Raw genomic sequence first — 17,042 nt, forward strand, 5'->3', positions numbered from 1 at the left:
ATAGCTACCTCATTTTTTGACAAAGATGCGAAAACACATATGGGAGAACAGATAACTTCTTCATAACAAACAGTGCACTCCCTCCCTCCCTCCCTCCCTCCCTCTCTCTCTCTCCCCCTCCCTCCCTCCTTCCAAATTGAACAAATATTTTAAGGTAAGACCTGAAACTTTGAAACTGCTAGAGGAAAATATAGGGAAAACACATCAGGTTAGAGGCATAGGTTACTAGCTCAGGATTTAAGAACAGCGATTGACAAATGGGACCTTACGAAATTAAAAAGCTTCTGTACATGAGATGAAACGATTAATCTACTCAAGGAGCAAACTGTCCACAGAAATTGAGAAAATATTCACCAGGTATACATTAAAAATATAATAAGCTGGGTGTAGTGGTGCATGCCTTTAATCCCAGCACTTGGGAGGCAGAGGCAGGTGGATCGCTGTGAGTTCGAGGCCAGCCTGGTCGATAAAGTGAGCCCAGGACAGCTAAGGCTACAGAGAAACCTTGTCTCAAAAAACAAAACAAACAAACAAACAAAAATATATAATAAAAGTTTATAGGGGTATATATTAAGTGAGTAATGCTGTTTCCAGAAGGCTTAAGTGATTTAAAAATTTACTATTATTTTGTGTACTCATGTATATATGTGCTGTGCATGTGTAGTAGTTTCAGCCAAAGTATATGTGTGCTAAGGTCAGAGGATTACTGTGGAGTTTCTTCTATTTTTATGTGGGCTCTGAGGATTGAACTCTGCCGTACAAGTTTGGCAATCTATCAGTTTTACCCCTTAACCTATGCCATAGTCTATTAACTCCAAATCCCTAGCTTTTCTTATAAGTTGTTCAGGGAGGTCCCAGAGGCCCCCAAAACAATGTTATTTCTCTTGGCTGTGCACCTGAGCTAGATTAAGACCCTATTGCCAAAGACTCACCTACTTTACTGAAGGATACACAGAAATGAAGCTAGAACCGAGCTGGAAGGGTGAATAGTGTGGGAAGGTGCTATGCAGACTACTGGGGTTCAGCTGTGAAAACTCAGCTATTATACAAACCTGCCAGGCAAAATGTGTCCAATGGCACATCAGTGGCATGGTTGTTATCAGGATAACACATTCTGACTGATTTCAGGCCCTACTACACAGGTCAAGCTTTAGACCTGATTGAAAGTCCAAGGCTAGGGAGGCTGCATGCCCTAGATACATATGCCTCTGTGTGAAACAGGACCTACTACTGTTGATTGCTAACTGGACACAGTGTCAAACCACTTCCTAAATATTTATGTTTCTACTCACAGACATTCTTCTTTCAGCTTGGTCAGAGAGAGAAACTTCTGTCTGTAGTGAACAATAGTTAATGGAGAAAGTCTGTGTGTTAAGACTATGTGGTGATTAAGTGGTCAGCCCTAATTGGGATACTTGTACAGCTTTCTTTCAAGGCTCAGGGACACTGCAGGAGAGGGAGTGGAAAGGGTACAAAGGCTGGAGGGTGGGAAAGAAAGTGTGATGCTATATTCTGGACATGGCCGTTGTACCCGTGAACTCATAGCACCAATGGCTGAACAAAACGGGCTCATCCATGTCCCACAATTAATGAGGGAAGGGCTAAGAGAGCCGTGACTACTGGAGGAGGGTGAGTCATTTTCCTCAGTGGGGTAGCCATTAGTAAGTTTCTGGCGATCAAAATAAGTAAGTTCTCACATATGCTACAGAAAGCAACTTCAATTAAAAGGTAGTAGGGGAAGTGAGGTTGCTCAGTGGATAAAGGAGAGCTTACTATGCAACCCTGGTAATTCCTGGAACTCATGTAAAAATGTTAAGAAAGAGAAAACAGATTCTACAAAGTTGTCCTCTGCTCTCCACACAAGTGCTTGCATGTGTGGTTGTGCACACACAATTAACAAGAAAAGGATCTGGGGGTGGTGGTGTGGAAGTAAGAATGGGTTTAATGCAGTGGTTCTTAATCTTCCTTAGTACTGTGACTCTGTGATACAGTTCTTCATGTTGTGGTGACCCCGTAACATAAAACTAACGTCACTGTTAACCATAAATATAATTTTGTGACTGTTATGAATCATAATGTAAATATTTAGGAGATCAAAGTTTGCCAAAGGGGTTGTGACCACTGGTTTGATGGGAGGAGGAAGGGGATAAAAGGATGACGATCATCTAAGCATGTGATGATCAAAGTATATTAAATATTACAAACTTTTGAAGAATAAATAAATATATTCTTAAAAGGAGAGAGGAAAATGGGGCAGGCACACCAAACTACAGCTGGAAACAGTTTGCGGTGCTAACTAGTTCAGAAAGGCCTTTTTAGGACAATGACAATTAGCCCAGACATCAATCTGAAAGCAGAGGAAATAACCAGAGCAAAGCTTTCACCAGAGAATGTCTGTTGTGTTCCAGAAATACAGATGTCAGTGTAGAGGGAAGAAGAGAAGTAGAGGAGGAACTACAAGGGTACAGAGAAGCTAGGTCAACTACCACCCTGCAGGTAACTGTAAAGATGGAGGCTTTCTTTGGTAACTCTTTACATTCCTCTAAGACGCAACAACAGCAGGTAAGACTAACATGCAGAGGAATATATAGAGTATTAAATGCAACAACTCAGACCTCCTCCTTACAGTTCTTTTCATTCTTTACTTTTTCTACAGCATCTACCATTACCTTAGCTTTTGTAGGTTCCCCCCCCCCCGCCCCAAATTCCTCAAGTAGGAAGGTTCTTTGTCCACCCTATTCCCAATGCTTAAAACAAACCTTGACATACAACAGACATCTTTAGCAAAACTAAAATAAAAGCACTATTTGGTACTCTTGTTTTATATCTCAATTTTACAAATGTAGTTTTCTATGTTCACATGTAAGGCGTGAGTCTATACCAAGTAAAAGTATATCTAATTTCTAAGCCTATTAGCTAAAAAGATTTTACTGGCCTATAATAAATTTACCAAGGTGTAATCCTATGAGTCTTTTTTGAGAGCTGGACTGTAGGCCTTCCCCTGGGAGATTCAGTCTTTGTTATTAACATAAGGCAACAATAATGCTTTTTATATAAATTCCAGTAACTTCTTTAACTTTCCAGTGTATAACCAACTTATGCTTTGATTATCGTTCCTCTTCTACACATGATGTTAAATACTTACGTTAGCTTTAGCCTTTTTGCATGACCCGGCATTACAGGAACATAAAGCATTTTGACTCCTTGTACCACCATTGTTGGCTCAATTCCATATTTCTCCTAAAGGTAAATACCCCAAAGGAAACAATCAAAGCCTCATCCAAAGTACACGAGTAAAAATGTTTTATAGCTACCGAAAGGAGGGCAGGCGAATATAAAATATAATTTATATCCTCCAACAGACTTATATGTTAAAAACCATAGTGGTAATCTGTGATTTTGCTTTCCTCAGTTAACTAGAGCCTAAAAATACTACACAGACACAACTAAACAATTTATGTCCTTCCCAGTAGTGGAGATTGCCCTGGGGCTAGATGCAGGCCAGCTAAGTGGTCTTCCACTAAAGGGCCAGCCTGAACCATCAGAAGTAAATGTGCTAACTTTAAATTGTATGTCATCCCAAGCCTGAAACTGTCCTCAAATGTGGCTAATTTGTTGGTCCAGAACACCCACACTGTTCACCTATCTATTAGGTGCTTAAGTATCTTTTTGTGTGTGTGTGATTTTAATGACTTCTCTGGTGCTAGTGTTTAAGTAAGCCCTGCTTCAAAATTCTTAACAGTACCCAAATTACAGCTATGAAATAGCAACAAAGATAATTTTATGGTTGAGGTAACCACAACATAAGGGAATGTATTAAAATGTGTCAGCATTAAGAAGGTTGAGAACCACTGACTAATAGAAGGCACAAAGTACAACAATAGTGAGACTAACAATTCAGACATGTCAAATGGTAACCAATAGTGCCTCCTTTGAAAGTAGGGAGCTCTCAATATCTTCAGGAAACAAAATGAAAAAAAAAAAACAAAAAACAAAAAGACAAACAAAAAAATCCCCCCAAAACAAAAGAAACCCCCAAAGGTTCAGTTAAGATCTACTGTAAAATATCTAAGCAGTCTCGAGAGAAAGAGTGTCATTACAGTATGGGTTCTAATACAATACTCTTATTATTCTCTTATGATGTCTTATTTGTAAACTACACTAGGTATATACACACAGGAGTGAACCTGATAAAGAATTTAGTCCTATTGTAATTTCAATGATCTACTGAGGTTCCTGTGAAGTAGGAGGCACATTACATAGAAACGAGACTTCAAAGTACTAATTAAACCAAGGAAGTGAAAATATCCTACTTTGACAGCATCTATGAAATCTGAGAGAGTGAAATCTTCGTTTCCATGTACAGTCCATCTGTCCCAAATTGTAAATGATAATCCATTTCTGTTATAGGAAAATATCAAGAATTAATAAGCATTAAAATCTCTTTCCATCAGTAGTAATAAAAATTTCCTACAGTCCATTTTTTTGTTATTTGCTTAGAATATTGCGCGACAGTGGGGAGGGGATACAATTTCTTGAATATCTAATAAATGTTATAGGTATCCACTTTTATCTATGTTTTGTATATTTTTCAGTGACTCATTTCAAATATGTCTAACAATGTATCCCTCGTTTCCTTTTTAATACTACTTTAGTTTGCACACAAAGTAATGAGTTTATGACATTTTCATGCATGTATAGTATTGCTCTTTACTCATATCCATCACCGTCCTTGTCCCCTTCTGGTCCCCTCCTTCCATTCATATAGTCTCCCTTTTGCTTTCATGTCATACATATTATACAGATATATAGCTATGTTATATGGTGTTTCTCTCTCTGTGTGTGCATGTGCATGTATGTATTTCCATGTACCCCTTCCTTTATAAACAGCTGTAGGGGTTTCATGGTGCAGATGTTCTAGTCATCAATACCTGAACATTGGATTATTCAAATCACTGGCTGTCATAAACATGTTAGAATGATTATCTTGGCGTGTATGTAATTTGACATATGTACAAATGTATTTATAAGTCAGAAACACAGCACTTCATTTCATTTTGTATAGGTAACAGTATCATGTGCTCTTGTAAGTAATGTCTGAGAATGGTTAAGAGGATTAGCTCTTTCTGGAAGATATTTCTACTCACATTTCTGGTTGTCGCCAACCTTAAACGTCAAAACCAGAAACTCAAGGAATTGTTTCCATTGTAATAAATGTGTGGAATGACATTCAATGTGTGGAATTAAGACTGTAAGTTTCATAGACAGACAAGATTGTACTCAGACAAGAATTTAAAATTATCCAAGTTAGGAATCATAAAGTATAAAGCTAAATGGTGCGACAAATCAACTGCTGAAAACTCTGGCTAGTTTACTTGGAAATAGTTCATCAGAATGAGGTTTGACTGGGTCCTGAAATACGGGGAAGGATTAACAAAGAAGAAATAGAGATAAAAATAAGTATGTTTCCTTTTTAAGGGTACACTATTTTATTTCTTTCTCATTATATAAGGAAAATGTACTCTCATACATACCTGATTTCAGTTTTTCTTACTTCAGATGTCTCTGTAAACACTATTATTGGAATGGCTAAATTAAGGAAACAATTTTTGTAAGCTTCAAAAGGATAACCACCAGCTACCTTGATCATCTCCAAGGCAACCTAGATAAGAGAAGGTGATCTGATTATTTGACAGTGTAAAACTACACTGCAGTAATACACAAACTTAACTGATCTGCGTATTTTTAGTACACTTTACTTTTAACGTTCAGCCTATTCCATATAGAGTAAACAAATTATTTGACCATTTAATCATCCTACTTTCAGAGCAGAGACCATAACTCCAAACTAAAGCAACATGAAATCAATCAATATAGGGGCAGACAACTGACTCTAATCTTAGAATACTGACAGAGTATAGCATAATAAATAGTTATAATACAAATATTCACATATTGAGAATACCTACTTTACACAGAGGCTAACAAGATTTCTGTGGAGGGCTGAAGAGAAAAGCGACAAGATGGTTGGGTGCTCCTCTGTTGCCCTCTCTGAGCCTGTCTGTCAGCCTCTCCCTGAGTACTCACAACCAAGTACTCTTCACATTGCAGAACTCCTTCTGGGACCGCAGGATCCCTGATGCTGAACTCAGAATCCAGGGGATCCTGAAGCATCCCCTGGGTCCAGGTCCTGATTCTCAGCTAGTTGTTGGGGTAGGTCCTGTCTTTCCACTGCCCCAAACCCAGAAGGGATGGGAAAGTCACTGAGATCATTATCTGTAAGAACAACTATACCTTATCCTGAGCTTCTTTTTTTATGCTAAAATATTTCATATGTAGGTCCTAGAGCTATACCTGACTGTATTTTTAGAAATATCTTCAAAGTTTACATCTAACTTTTTAATCCCTTCATCTCTTAAAATCTGAGTTGCAAGCTAAGGTTGATATAATGTGGGGAAGACAGAATCATTTTTAAAAGAATAAACTTACCAAGCCAGAAACTGCAGCAGTAGATGTTGCTATAGCAGGTATAATTTTACCAGCTATGCGTTTAGTTTTAAAACGGTCAGCTGGTTCAATGCTATACATTTTGGCTCGAAGATTGGAAGCTGCTGTGATGAAATCTACGTGTCCATTACTGTCATCATCTTTTTCAAATGAAAGCACTGACATGTGAAGGTCACCTGACCAGAGCAACCAGAAGAATGTTCTTTAGTTAGTGGTAAAGATTTAATGAGGTAAAAAGCAATGTACAATGTGTACCTGTATAAGATTTTTAAGGGACAAGATTTCTAATAAAGAAATATACGAGTTACCAAGCTAAAGGATCACAGAAAACATTGCTCAATTAATAAAGATATTAATCACAAAAATATTTCTATTATTAATCAATTAAAATGTATAAAGAAGTGCGTAAGTGAAGGTGTAAAAGAGCTAGGCATGATGGTGCACACCTTTAATCCCAGTACTTGGGAGGCAGAGGCAAGTGGATCACTGTGAGTTTGAGATTAGCCTGGTCTACAAAGCGAGTCCTGGACAGCCAAGGCTACACAGAGAAACCTTATCTCAAAAAACCAAAAAGAAAAAGAGAAAGAAAAAGAAAAAGAAGAAGAAGAAAAAAAAATTTGTAAAGGAACATGAAAACAATGACTTTTAATACCACCAAACTAGAGGAAGGTAATTTGGCACATTAGCTGCTTCCAAGTGGATTATAAAAGTAAATATTTGGTGTTACTCAAAACTTATCCTATAAGTATTATTTTGAAACATTTTCTCTTTGACAACTAAGAAAGTCACTTATGTATCTTTTTGAGTATTTCTAGATTAGTGAATTCCAGTTATCACTTTAAAGACTAGTAATGTTACATTCTTTTTCTCTGAAATTTTACTGGTTCACACCTGAAATCATAAAACTTTGAAAAATACTGATTTCTCTAACTGTGCTTTAAAAAAATTAAAAGTTCAGCTATAATAAAGAAGTTTCATACAGTTTGTGTTCGTAGTCAGTAACTGAAAAGATTAAGAGTAGGCTGGGGAGACAGCTCAGTAACAAGAGCTTGTGACACAGCATGAGCACCCAAGTTTGAGGCCCCAGAATCTATTACACAAAAGTTGGACACACACAGTGACAGAATCTCTAAGTCCCAGGGATTCTCTGGAGAGATGGGAGTGGAAACAGGAGATCTCTGGAAGCTGTAGGTCTAACCTGTTTTAGGTATCAGAAAACCAGCAAAGACCTCTTTTCTCAAACAAAATGGAAGGCAGGACTGAAATCCAAGATTGTCTTCTGACCTCCATGTGTGTCATGGCACATGTTCATCCACATGTCCTCCCTCCCTGAGACTCCTCTGTAATTCTTTCTCCTAGGTATGTCTAAAAGTATGAGTAGGTAATAACCTAATTTTTATTCTGAGACAGGGTCTTACTATGTAGTGAAGGATGACTGAGCCTTCCTGACCCTACTGATCCAGTATGCCCAGAAAACCTAAATCTTCTGCTCCTTATAGCAAGCTATTTGCCTGTGCTTTTATACCTGTTCAACATCTGAAGCATAAAAACAGTAAGAATTGTAACAGCAGTTAAATAATTTGGAGAGTTATATTTTACAAATTGAAGCCAAGGGCATGAGGAGAAAAATGATAACTTTACATGGGTAAAGGACAGAAACTTTTATATGATGATACCATCAGCTATGATTAAAAATTATTCCCATGAACTTGTCATTATGACTCTTTGGGAAAGAAGGTCTATTTAGTACAAGGTATTTTAAAGAGTTCCTCTTACTTTTGGTAGTTCTGTTAGATGAAATAGCCTTTTCTAGTTGGAAAACAGCATTCCTCTCGTCTTCATTGGAGATAGGAACATGGTTTGGTTTCCTTGCAGTTTCATCTGTTTGAACAACCTTTAAGTATATGTTTATATGTTTATTATTATTATTATCATATTTTACATCCAAGTTTAACAATTATTTATCTGTTCAACCAAACAAAAGAGAAAATATTTGCTCAATGCCTCTGATCATTACGGTCTAAGTTAATATTATTATTTAGACATTTATTAGCTTTTTCCATATACTGGTACGTAGCTGCTATAACTAGGTTTTTCATCTTGGTCCAGTACATCTCAAACAATTTATTTTTCTTATTGAAGTTTGACTTTTTTTTTCTTTTTACTGAACGGCTTAACAGATGGATGTCTTAAAATTCCACACTTAAATAAAGTTGATATTCAGTAGTTTTGACATTGAAAAATCTACATTTGACTTGAATTGCTTAGCTCCAAGTAGTTGATTCATGTAGGAAAAAATGGAATATTTACAAAATGTATAATATGGACTTTAAGTACTTGCTGATTACTGAGCAGTTCTTTTCTAAAGAATACATCTTTCATATGCCAACTACAGCGACATTAATGCAGCACACACCACAAATGATTTATCTTTAGGGAATTACTTAGTAGACAGTTCACAAGATCAGTAGATATTCTTAAGCCAAAAGAACGTCTCCATGATTAATTATTAAAGTAACTTTATTTCAAAAATTCATCAAATTATGCTCTGAGACATTAAACACTGCAAACATTTAAGATGTATCAAGGAATCAATAAAACAGAAACTTCTACCTGCTACCATGTCTAATTAATATTCTGGGTGTCAAATTTTAACTATGAGGGCATGCTGGCCTTAAAGCTTCAGTGTGAACTACTTTAAGGAACTGTAAAACAGTCCATATTAAAACTTTAAACTGGTCAGGAAAACGATTAACCCTGAACTGTCACAGCAGTAGAAGCAACAGAAGCCAGAAAACATACTGGAGAATATTCCTGGGCTTTCGTCTAGTTTTGGCAATGAGAAATATGGTTTGGAAACCTGTCTTATGAAAGTGACACTGTTTTGTTCTTAATTTACTATAATTATATTATTTATAGGTTATGTGCCATGCATATTTTATTCAGAAAATGTATGCAATAATCCACTGGCTACAAAGATCCCTTGTAACAAAACAAAATTGTAGGGCACCTAAACATATTACTTCGTTGAGGAAGGTTGTTTGTGCTTAATTTTTAAGAGTATGTAAAAAATAGTAATTTTTTCTTTTTCAAATTTTTCTACTTTCACTGCCTATTTCTCAGGTTGTGACGATTTCTAAGATATTTTCTGGGCATAATTATTAGACCAATTTTCCATCTCTCTAGCAACAAACAAATGTGCTTGAATGTAATGGCAATCTATAGTAGAATTCATCACACATACTAGTGTTATAGGATTCTCAATGCTGTCTTGCAGTTCTCTATTATTCAATAGACTTTTCTGCTCTGCTCCCAATTACTGCATACTCTATTCTATCTTCATCTTCCTAGCTTCATCCTGAGCTGTTAAACTTACTTATTTCACTTAAGAAACTAGCAATCTTTTACCCTGCTCCTCTCAATTTCAAATCCTGAGAAATTCTGTCAGGACTATAGTTCTGTCTCACCTGTCTTACTAGTTACCCTGTCATTAAAGCCCCAGTCATGCGCCTGTGCTATTGCAATAATAGCTGTTGCGGCTACTCTTGCCGCACACCACTCCGGCTTTTCTGATTAAGGCCGGGAGCTGCTTTGTCGTCAGCATCAGCCCAAGAGGTCGGCCAGCTAGAGCAGGCTTTAGGTGAACTTCTGTTTATATCCCATTTCTAAGATAAGATATTCTTAAGGACAAAGACTGTTCATTCTGGGATTCTTTAGGCTGAGAATCAGATTGTTTAAGAACCACTAGCTAATGAAGGGACTTCTATCTTACCTTGTTGGAAGGCTTGAATTCTTCAATTTTAACTTCTGAAAGACTATCCATGAGGGTAACCACTGATAAGTCCTGTTTTAAAAGATAAGTTAATTTTGTGAACACATTTCTTTGAACTCTGAATCTCTGAGGTTAAACTCTTTTCCCTTTATCACATCAACTATTTAGCTATTTAATTAACACATCACCTGTGTATTTATATCCATTTCAAACATTTATGTTTCAAAACATACTGCTTTTGAGGTTAGTTAAGGTAATACAAGACTGAATACTCTTAAGTTTTTCCTAGACCTTTATGTGGTATTTTATTTTCAAGAAAGGTTAATCTGCAACAGGCATATACATTAAATACAGATCCAGATTTGGTGGCACATGTCTGTAACTCCAATAGTTAAGAGGCTGAAGTGAAGAACCTCAAATTTGAAGCAAGTCTGTGGGTTTGCATTATCTACTTAGTAAAACCCTATCTCAAAAAAGAAAACAACAAAAAACTAAGACTTTTTTTTTTAATATTTCCCTAACCAATTTACTTGAAAGCAGAATTGATATAACTCTAATATGCATTTAAGGAGAAAGGTAGCATATATACATGTGTTGCTTTTCAAAACTGTATGAAACCTGTTGGATGTGACTCAAAAGATGATGTCTAACTGAATGAGTGCGATTCTAAGGGTATGAAAATCAAAATAAGAGAATACTTTCAGATTTCTCAAAGTATATAAAAATTAACATTAAAAAACACAAATAATGCAAGGAGAATAGATCTCTATGAAGTATTTTAAAATGGCTATGAAATGGCTCTTTTTCACTTCTAATTCAGAGTAATTAGAATGACAGAAATAGGTAAACAGGTTATAAACATTTTTATTACTTAAGTATGATTGCTTTTCCCAAATATTATTTCAACATTTAAATTCAGAAGGAAAAATCAGTTTTCTATTTACCAGTACTGTAATAGGTAGAAGCTTCTGCAATTTAGAACGGACAATAATATAACAAAATAAAACACTTTATAATAAAACAGCTAGACTGATTCTAGTTGGGCATGGAGGCACACGCCTATAATCTGAGCACTTAGGAGGTGAAAGCAGGAAGATCTGGAGCTCAAGTCAAGTTTCAGCTACATAGTGAATTTTGGACCAGCCTCAGCTGTGAGCTTATGTATCACAAAGAAACAGAGGAAAGAATGGTTCTTATGATTGAACTAGAAACAAATTCTGATGCCAACTAATTTAACTCAAGTTTTGAATCACTTGCTAGACCCTGGCGACACCTTACCTTTTCTGAAAATGGAATGCAATACACTGTAGCATACAGTTTTGCAGCATTCTGAAGAAAACTGAGGTGCCTTTTAAAATGAAAATAAAAATTAAAGCATTTTGAATGGCAGTTTTAAATAAGATGTAAGTTAGTAGAATATACAGCCTTTATATTAACACTTAAGAATTACATTTATAGAATTTTTGTTGTAGAATTATTTCTTACCCTTAAAAAAAATTTTTACTTATTTTTAAGTACACAGTGCTCTACCTTCATGTACATCTGAAGGCCAGAAGAGAGCATCAGTTTACATTATAGATGGCTGTGAGCCACCATGTGGGTGCCTGGAATTGAACTCAGAACCTCTGGAAGAGCAATCATTGCTCTTAACCTCTGAGTCATCTCTCTAGCTCCCAGAATTAATTTTTACCCTTTTTAAAGTTAGGACAATGAAATTTTTGTCTAGACTAAACCATAGAAAATATCAAATGTTCTTTTGATACAAAAATGCATGTTAAAAACACTCACTATATTCAAGTAGTCACTAAGAATACTGTGACAGAATACAAAAGATAGAACTATTAGACTACTCAGAGAAAAGTCATTTTAAATAATAATAAAATATGCGTCAGGTATGAATGAGTATACATTAGGTTTGAACCAAGCAAAATAATTTACTTATAAACAATTGGAAAGGCAATTTAGTGTAATGACCCTTGAGATCTGAACCAAGCAACAGCTGGGAAAATTAAGCAAAGTGAAATCTGTAGAAAGGAACAATAGTGAATAGAGAAGGTAACCTAAGTGTTTGATAAGAGTATACACACTAAGTGTACATATCCAGGCATTTACGCAAGACAAACTAAAACCGTACCTGGTTAACATAGGCAGGTGGTATTAACTACATTTCTACATATGTAAAGCATCTTAGCTTTATTTAGTGTAAGAACATCTATCGTTTTATTTTCCTATGAGCAAAAGTAGAATTGATTTTGTTTTTTTATGGAATAGTTATTACAAACAATAGTTATTTACCATGTAAATAAAGAGATGCACATTTGTGTAGGAAGGATGTGGCTGGCTTTGCTGGCTAAAAAGACTCATTTTTTGGATTAAGAGACGTAAATCATTTAACACTGACGACCCTGCAGTATATAGCTAAGAAACATACAGTTAAAATATACACATGTACTTACAAAGGATCATTTAAGTCAAATTTTATTGGAGAAGGTGGCCTTTTTGGGGACTGCCAAAACAAACCTAGTAAAAAGATAAAATAATTGTTTTCAGTGAATATAGGTCATATCCAGTATGTTATATTACAATTTCTTCTCTTCTCAATAGTTATACTCACTGCCATCTTTTAATCGTGTGTCAAGAGGAAAACAGTGAAGAAGTTGAAGAGCCTAAAATAGGAAAAAAAAAATGAAGAAAGGAAACTCTACTATTTGTTATCTGAAGAAAAAAAATGCTTTATTCATATCTCTCAGGCTTCATAAATCAAACAAAACCAAGTGTAAGATGCACAGCGAGGCCCTGTAGCCGCACACGAATCAGCTTGTTCTCTCCTGCCTGCACCATTATAGCCTTTTTCTACTTACTTCACTTCTTCTTACATTATCTGACGCATCATTTTGCTTTTATCTAAGAGCTTATCCTTGTAACAAATATAAAAAATACAATATACGACATTCAGTATTTCAAAATTATATACTTAAGATGTGCTTGGAAGAGGGTGTGAATATGAAACAGATCTGTAAAAATACTTAAATTGAGGTAAAAGGTAAAAAATGAGTCCTATGGACATTATACTATTTTATTATATTTCTATGGTTCATTTTGTAATTTTCTATAATAAAAACATCATTTGAAATAGGGCCTGTGCTCAGCAGGTACAGCTACTTGCTGCCAAGCATGACAACCTGAGTCTGGTCCTTAATACCCACAGGGAGGAAGGAAATGATTTTGTTATTTGTCTTTTGACCTACACATGAGCACTGTGGTGTGAGCACACCCCACCTCTCTATAAGACAAATTAAAAACATACCAATAAAAATAAAACTCCACACAAACAAAAACACAATCACAAGAAATGTCCTAGAAAAAAGCTAAAAACTGTTAGAAGAAATGAAGAAATCACTAATTTTAAGCCCCTAGAGGTGTGGGAGGCTAGGCCTTACCCCATGGGGGGGAGGGGGGAGCCTAAGACCAGACCACAAAATCGCTCCCATCCCAGGCCACCCTGGAAAGTCCTCCACTCCCCACACGCTCTGTAAAGCCTGCCTCTTACTCAGTTCTTCACTGTTCTCTCTTGAGCAGAGGCAAACCCCTCCTCTGTGTCGTTCCCAGTAAGTCTCTCAGGTAAGGTTTGTTGTATGGTGCAACTTTGTGGAACTGTGTGTCTCAGCTGTCAGGATACTTTCCCCTCAGTCAACACACTGATAATTATGCTAAAAACATGTGGGATACTAAGGAAGGAAGTCCTATTTCTTGAAAAGCGAGCTTAGAACATTTTTCTAAAAAGCAAACCATACAGGGAATGAAAAGACAAGTATACTCCCAAAGACTTAAAAAAAAAAAAAAAGATATCCTTATAAGGTAAGAGCCTAGGCGTAAACTGGGTGAGAAGCAAAAGGGAACTGAGCAGAAGGCAGGTTTTATACAGAATTTCTTGGGGAAAGGGGTCTTTCTATGGTGGCCTGATCTTGAGGCAAGCCTAAGGACTGGTGGGATTCTGTGGTCAGACTCTGGGCCAAGCTCAGGGACTGGTGGGATTCTTTTTCTCGGCCCTGGTCTTGGGCTCGGGGTCCAGTCAGGGGCAAAATGTTCTTTCCTTGGTCCTCTCACCCTACACTAAGGGAGGGAATAAAAAAAGTAGAGGATACAGTCTGTTAGCTATGTGACTGTAAGCAAGAATGACCAGCAGTGTTGGTGAGTATGTGCCATGGCCTGTCCTAAATGCTTTATGTAGACTAGCTTATTTGATGCCTACTACTACACTGTATCTGTATGCCTTACTTATTTTAGATTCTCAGTTGTAGAAAATACATAAAATTTGTTGTTACAGTTGAAAAAGGCAAAATTCGAACAAAATTTCCATATAAATTATCAGTTTCTTCTTTCTATTCTGAAGAAACTTCTTTAGACTACAAAATTAATGCATTCCTAGAAAGAAAGGCAATTTAAAACCCAACTTTGCACTTAGGGTCAGTTCAATGTATAGCTGACAGTTAAGCCAGTAAGTGTAAACTAAATATTTTAATTAGTAACATTCAAAGAGGAGTATACTCAAACTGAGCCTTTACTATTTTTGAAAGGCTTCCTGAAAAAAAAAAAAAAAAAAAGAAAGAAAGAACAGACATTTTAAGTCAGGGACATTAGTAATAAATAAATGAACCACATACTGACCTTCATTTAATGTCTCAGAATGCATACCTACCTTATGGTTAAAATATTTTTCAAACTTTAATCTTGCTAACTCTACACAGTGGGACCAATTTCTAGGTCTTCTGCTAAGTAGCTTAATAACTTGAGAACAGCCTTCTAGACTCTCTCCATTTTGTATCTTCTAGAATAAGAGCAAAACAAACCACTTTCAATTATAAGCACAAACAAAAGATGAACTTTTCCCCCTCAAGACCTTATCTCTCATTCTTTCTTCTTCTTCTTTTTTAATTATAAGGGGAATAGAAAGGGAGAATAGAAAGGGATAGTAAATAAAGTTTCTTCTTTTTTTCCCGAGACAGGGTTTCTCTGTGTAGCCTTGGCTGTCCTGGACTCCCTTTGTAGACCAGGCTGGCTTGAACTCACAGTGATCCCCTGCCTCCCCGAGTACTACGATTAAACGCTGCGCCACCACCCCCAGCTGATTTGAAGTTTCTTAATTCACAACATACTTTCATGTTTTCCTATGAGTAAGATACTAAGTTTCAAAGAGGTCCTTAGTATAGGTAGTTACTGAAGTAATAATTAAAAACTTTTACCTTTTTATTGTATGATTAAATGCAAGGCAATATCTTTGAAGAAAGCAGTAAGATTACTGCCCAGTCATGATTATTTTCACTTGAATTGACCTTAACATTTTCCCCATAGAGTTTAACAAATCCTTTGATTATTTGTTGCTCTTTTCTCACTATTACTATACCCTCATTTGGTTGAATTACAAAACTAACATTTGAAGGTCAGTGACTATTACATACAGTTCAATTTAAGCTTATATAAAAAAAAGAGAGAGAGAGAGAGAGAGAGAGAGAGGGGTCTATTTGTGACATGTCAGGATTCCCAGTAGAACATTTCACTGTGATCAAGATTTTAACCATTCCTATTTCTGCAGGAAGGTTATTATGATGATGATGATGATTACTACTACTATTATTATTTTTAGGTAACTGGAAAATTAAGATTATACTGACATAAAGTATCAAGTCTGTAGTAAAATGATTTCTTTTACCTGTAAGACATTTTCAGCAGAAGAATAGGCTTGCCAAAATTTGTTAAACAATGAAGGCTTGTGGGAGAAGGAACTTTCGAACTGTACAGGGGGGAAAAGTTACAAGTATGTTTAGAAGTCATAATTTGGCTTTTCCTAATTCAGAGAAGACAAATGCACTAGGAAGAACTTTTACCTTGTCTCTTGCCCACTGAATAGTATGTTCAATAGCTGCTGGAAAGGACTTTAGAGTGCAAAATGGTATTTCCTCTTCTGGGGGGTCCCGCTATTGAAAAATAAAAAGTAACAGCAATGTCTGGCTATAATTGAGTTCTGACTAGTTTAAAAGTAAAGCCTATCATTTATTTTTATATCTGTCATCTTATGTAATAAAAGTAAAACTTATTTTCTTGGACATTTAACCTGTTAAATTCCTATGACAAACACAAATCCCATCATTACTTACAACTGGGACTTGTGTGGTATGGCAGAAAGTTCTAATGGCGCATTATCATATATTATTAATTTTTTCCTTGAAAAGTTCAGATGACATGTAAAATTTCGTAACATTACTTCCAACTTTGAAACATGATTAAAGAATCCTTAATATATAAGTGCTCAGTGCACCCTAAGTTTCTACATGAAGAATAACATTTGGGAATAGAACTCAGTAGTTTCCAAGAGAAATTATATATTTAAATAAATGAGGAATGATTAAGTTGTCTCACTAGAAGAAATACTAGATATCTCCTTGTCTATTAGAGGCTGTGTTTACAGCCTAAGCTGTAAATGACTAGTTAGTAAAAATGACTCAATTTATGCCTTTTTACTATACGAGCTCTCTATTTTAATTTGAAATAAAAAAGAGAAGTTTAATAAAGAATAAGAGAATTCCCTACTGTGAAAAATCTATGGTATCTTGCATATTATGATTTCCATATTTAATACTTTAATTAAATACCAGCTTGTATTATTTACATATACAAGTGTATTTCATGAAAAAAAATTGAAAAATAGGGAACCCTAAAATTTTTTTTTAACTAATCCAAACATAGGCCTTAAATCAAGGGACAC

At 35.8% G+C, this 17,042-nt stretch overlaps 1 protein-coding gene across 3 annotated transcripts in view; it reads right to left on the reverse strand.

Moving 5' to 3' along the window:
• Positions 1-17,042, reverse strand: part of UBA6 (ubiquitin like modifier activating enzyme 6) — a 62,665-nt gene that overhangs the window by 7,213 nt on the left and 38,410 nt on the right. For all 3 annotated transcript variants that reach the window (XM_084760527.1, XM_084760528.1, XM_084760529.1), the window contains exons 21-32: positions 16,165-16,254; positions 15,990-16,070; positions 14,979-15,107; positions 12,894-12,945; positions 12,736-12,799; positions 11,558-11,627; positions 10,280-10,351; positions 8,284-8,401; positions 6,490-6,683; positions 5,535-5,662; positions 4,314-4,401; positions 3,146-3,240 (exon numbers count right to left, since the gene is read on the reverse strand). In XM_084760527.1, the coding sequence (XP_084616653.1) occupies positions 3,146-3,240; positions 4,314-4,401; positions 5,535-5,662; positions 6,490-6,683; positions 8,284-8,401; positions 10,280-10,351; positions 11,558-11,627; positions 12,736-12,799; positions 12,894-12,945; positions 14,979-15,107; positions 15,990-16,070; positions 16,165-16,254 (1,181 nt within the window). The remainder of the gene's footprint in view (positions 1-3,145; positions 3,241-4,313; positions 4,402-5,534; positions 5,663-6,489; positions 6,684-8,283; positions 8,402-10,279; positions 10,352-11,557; positions 11,628-12,735; positions 12,800-12,893; positions 12,946-14,978; positions 15,108-15,989; positions 16,071-16,164; positions 16,255-17,042) is intronic.

Source organism: Acomys minous (genome assembly GCF_964271855.1).
Source record: "Acomys minous genome assembly, chromosome: 15".
NCBI classification, from domain to species: Eukaryota; Metazoa; Chordata; class Mammalia; order Rodentia; family Muridae; genus Acomys; species Acomys minous.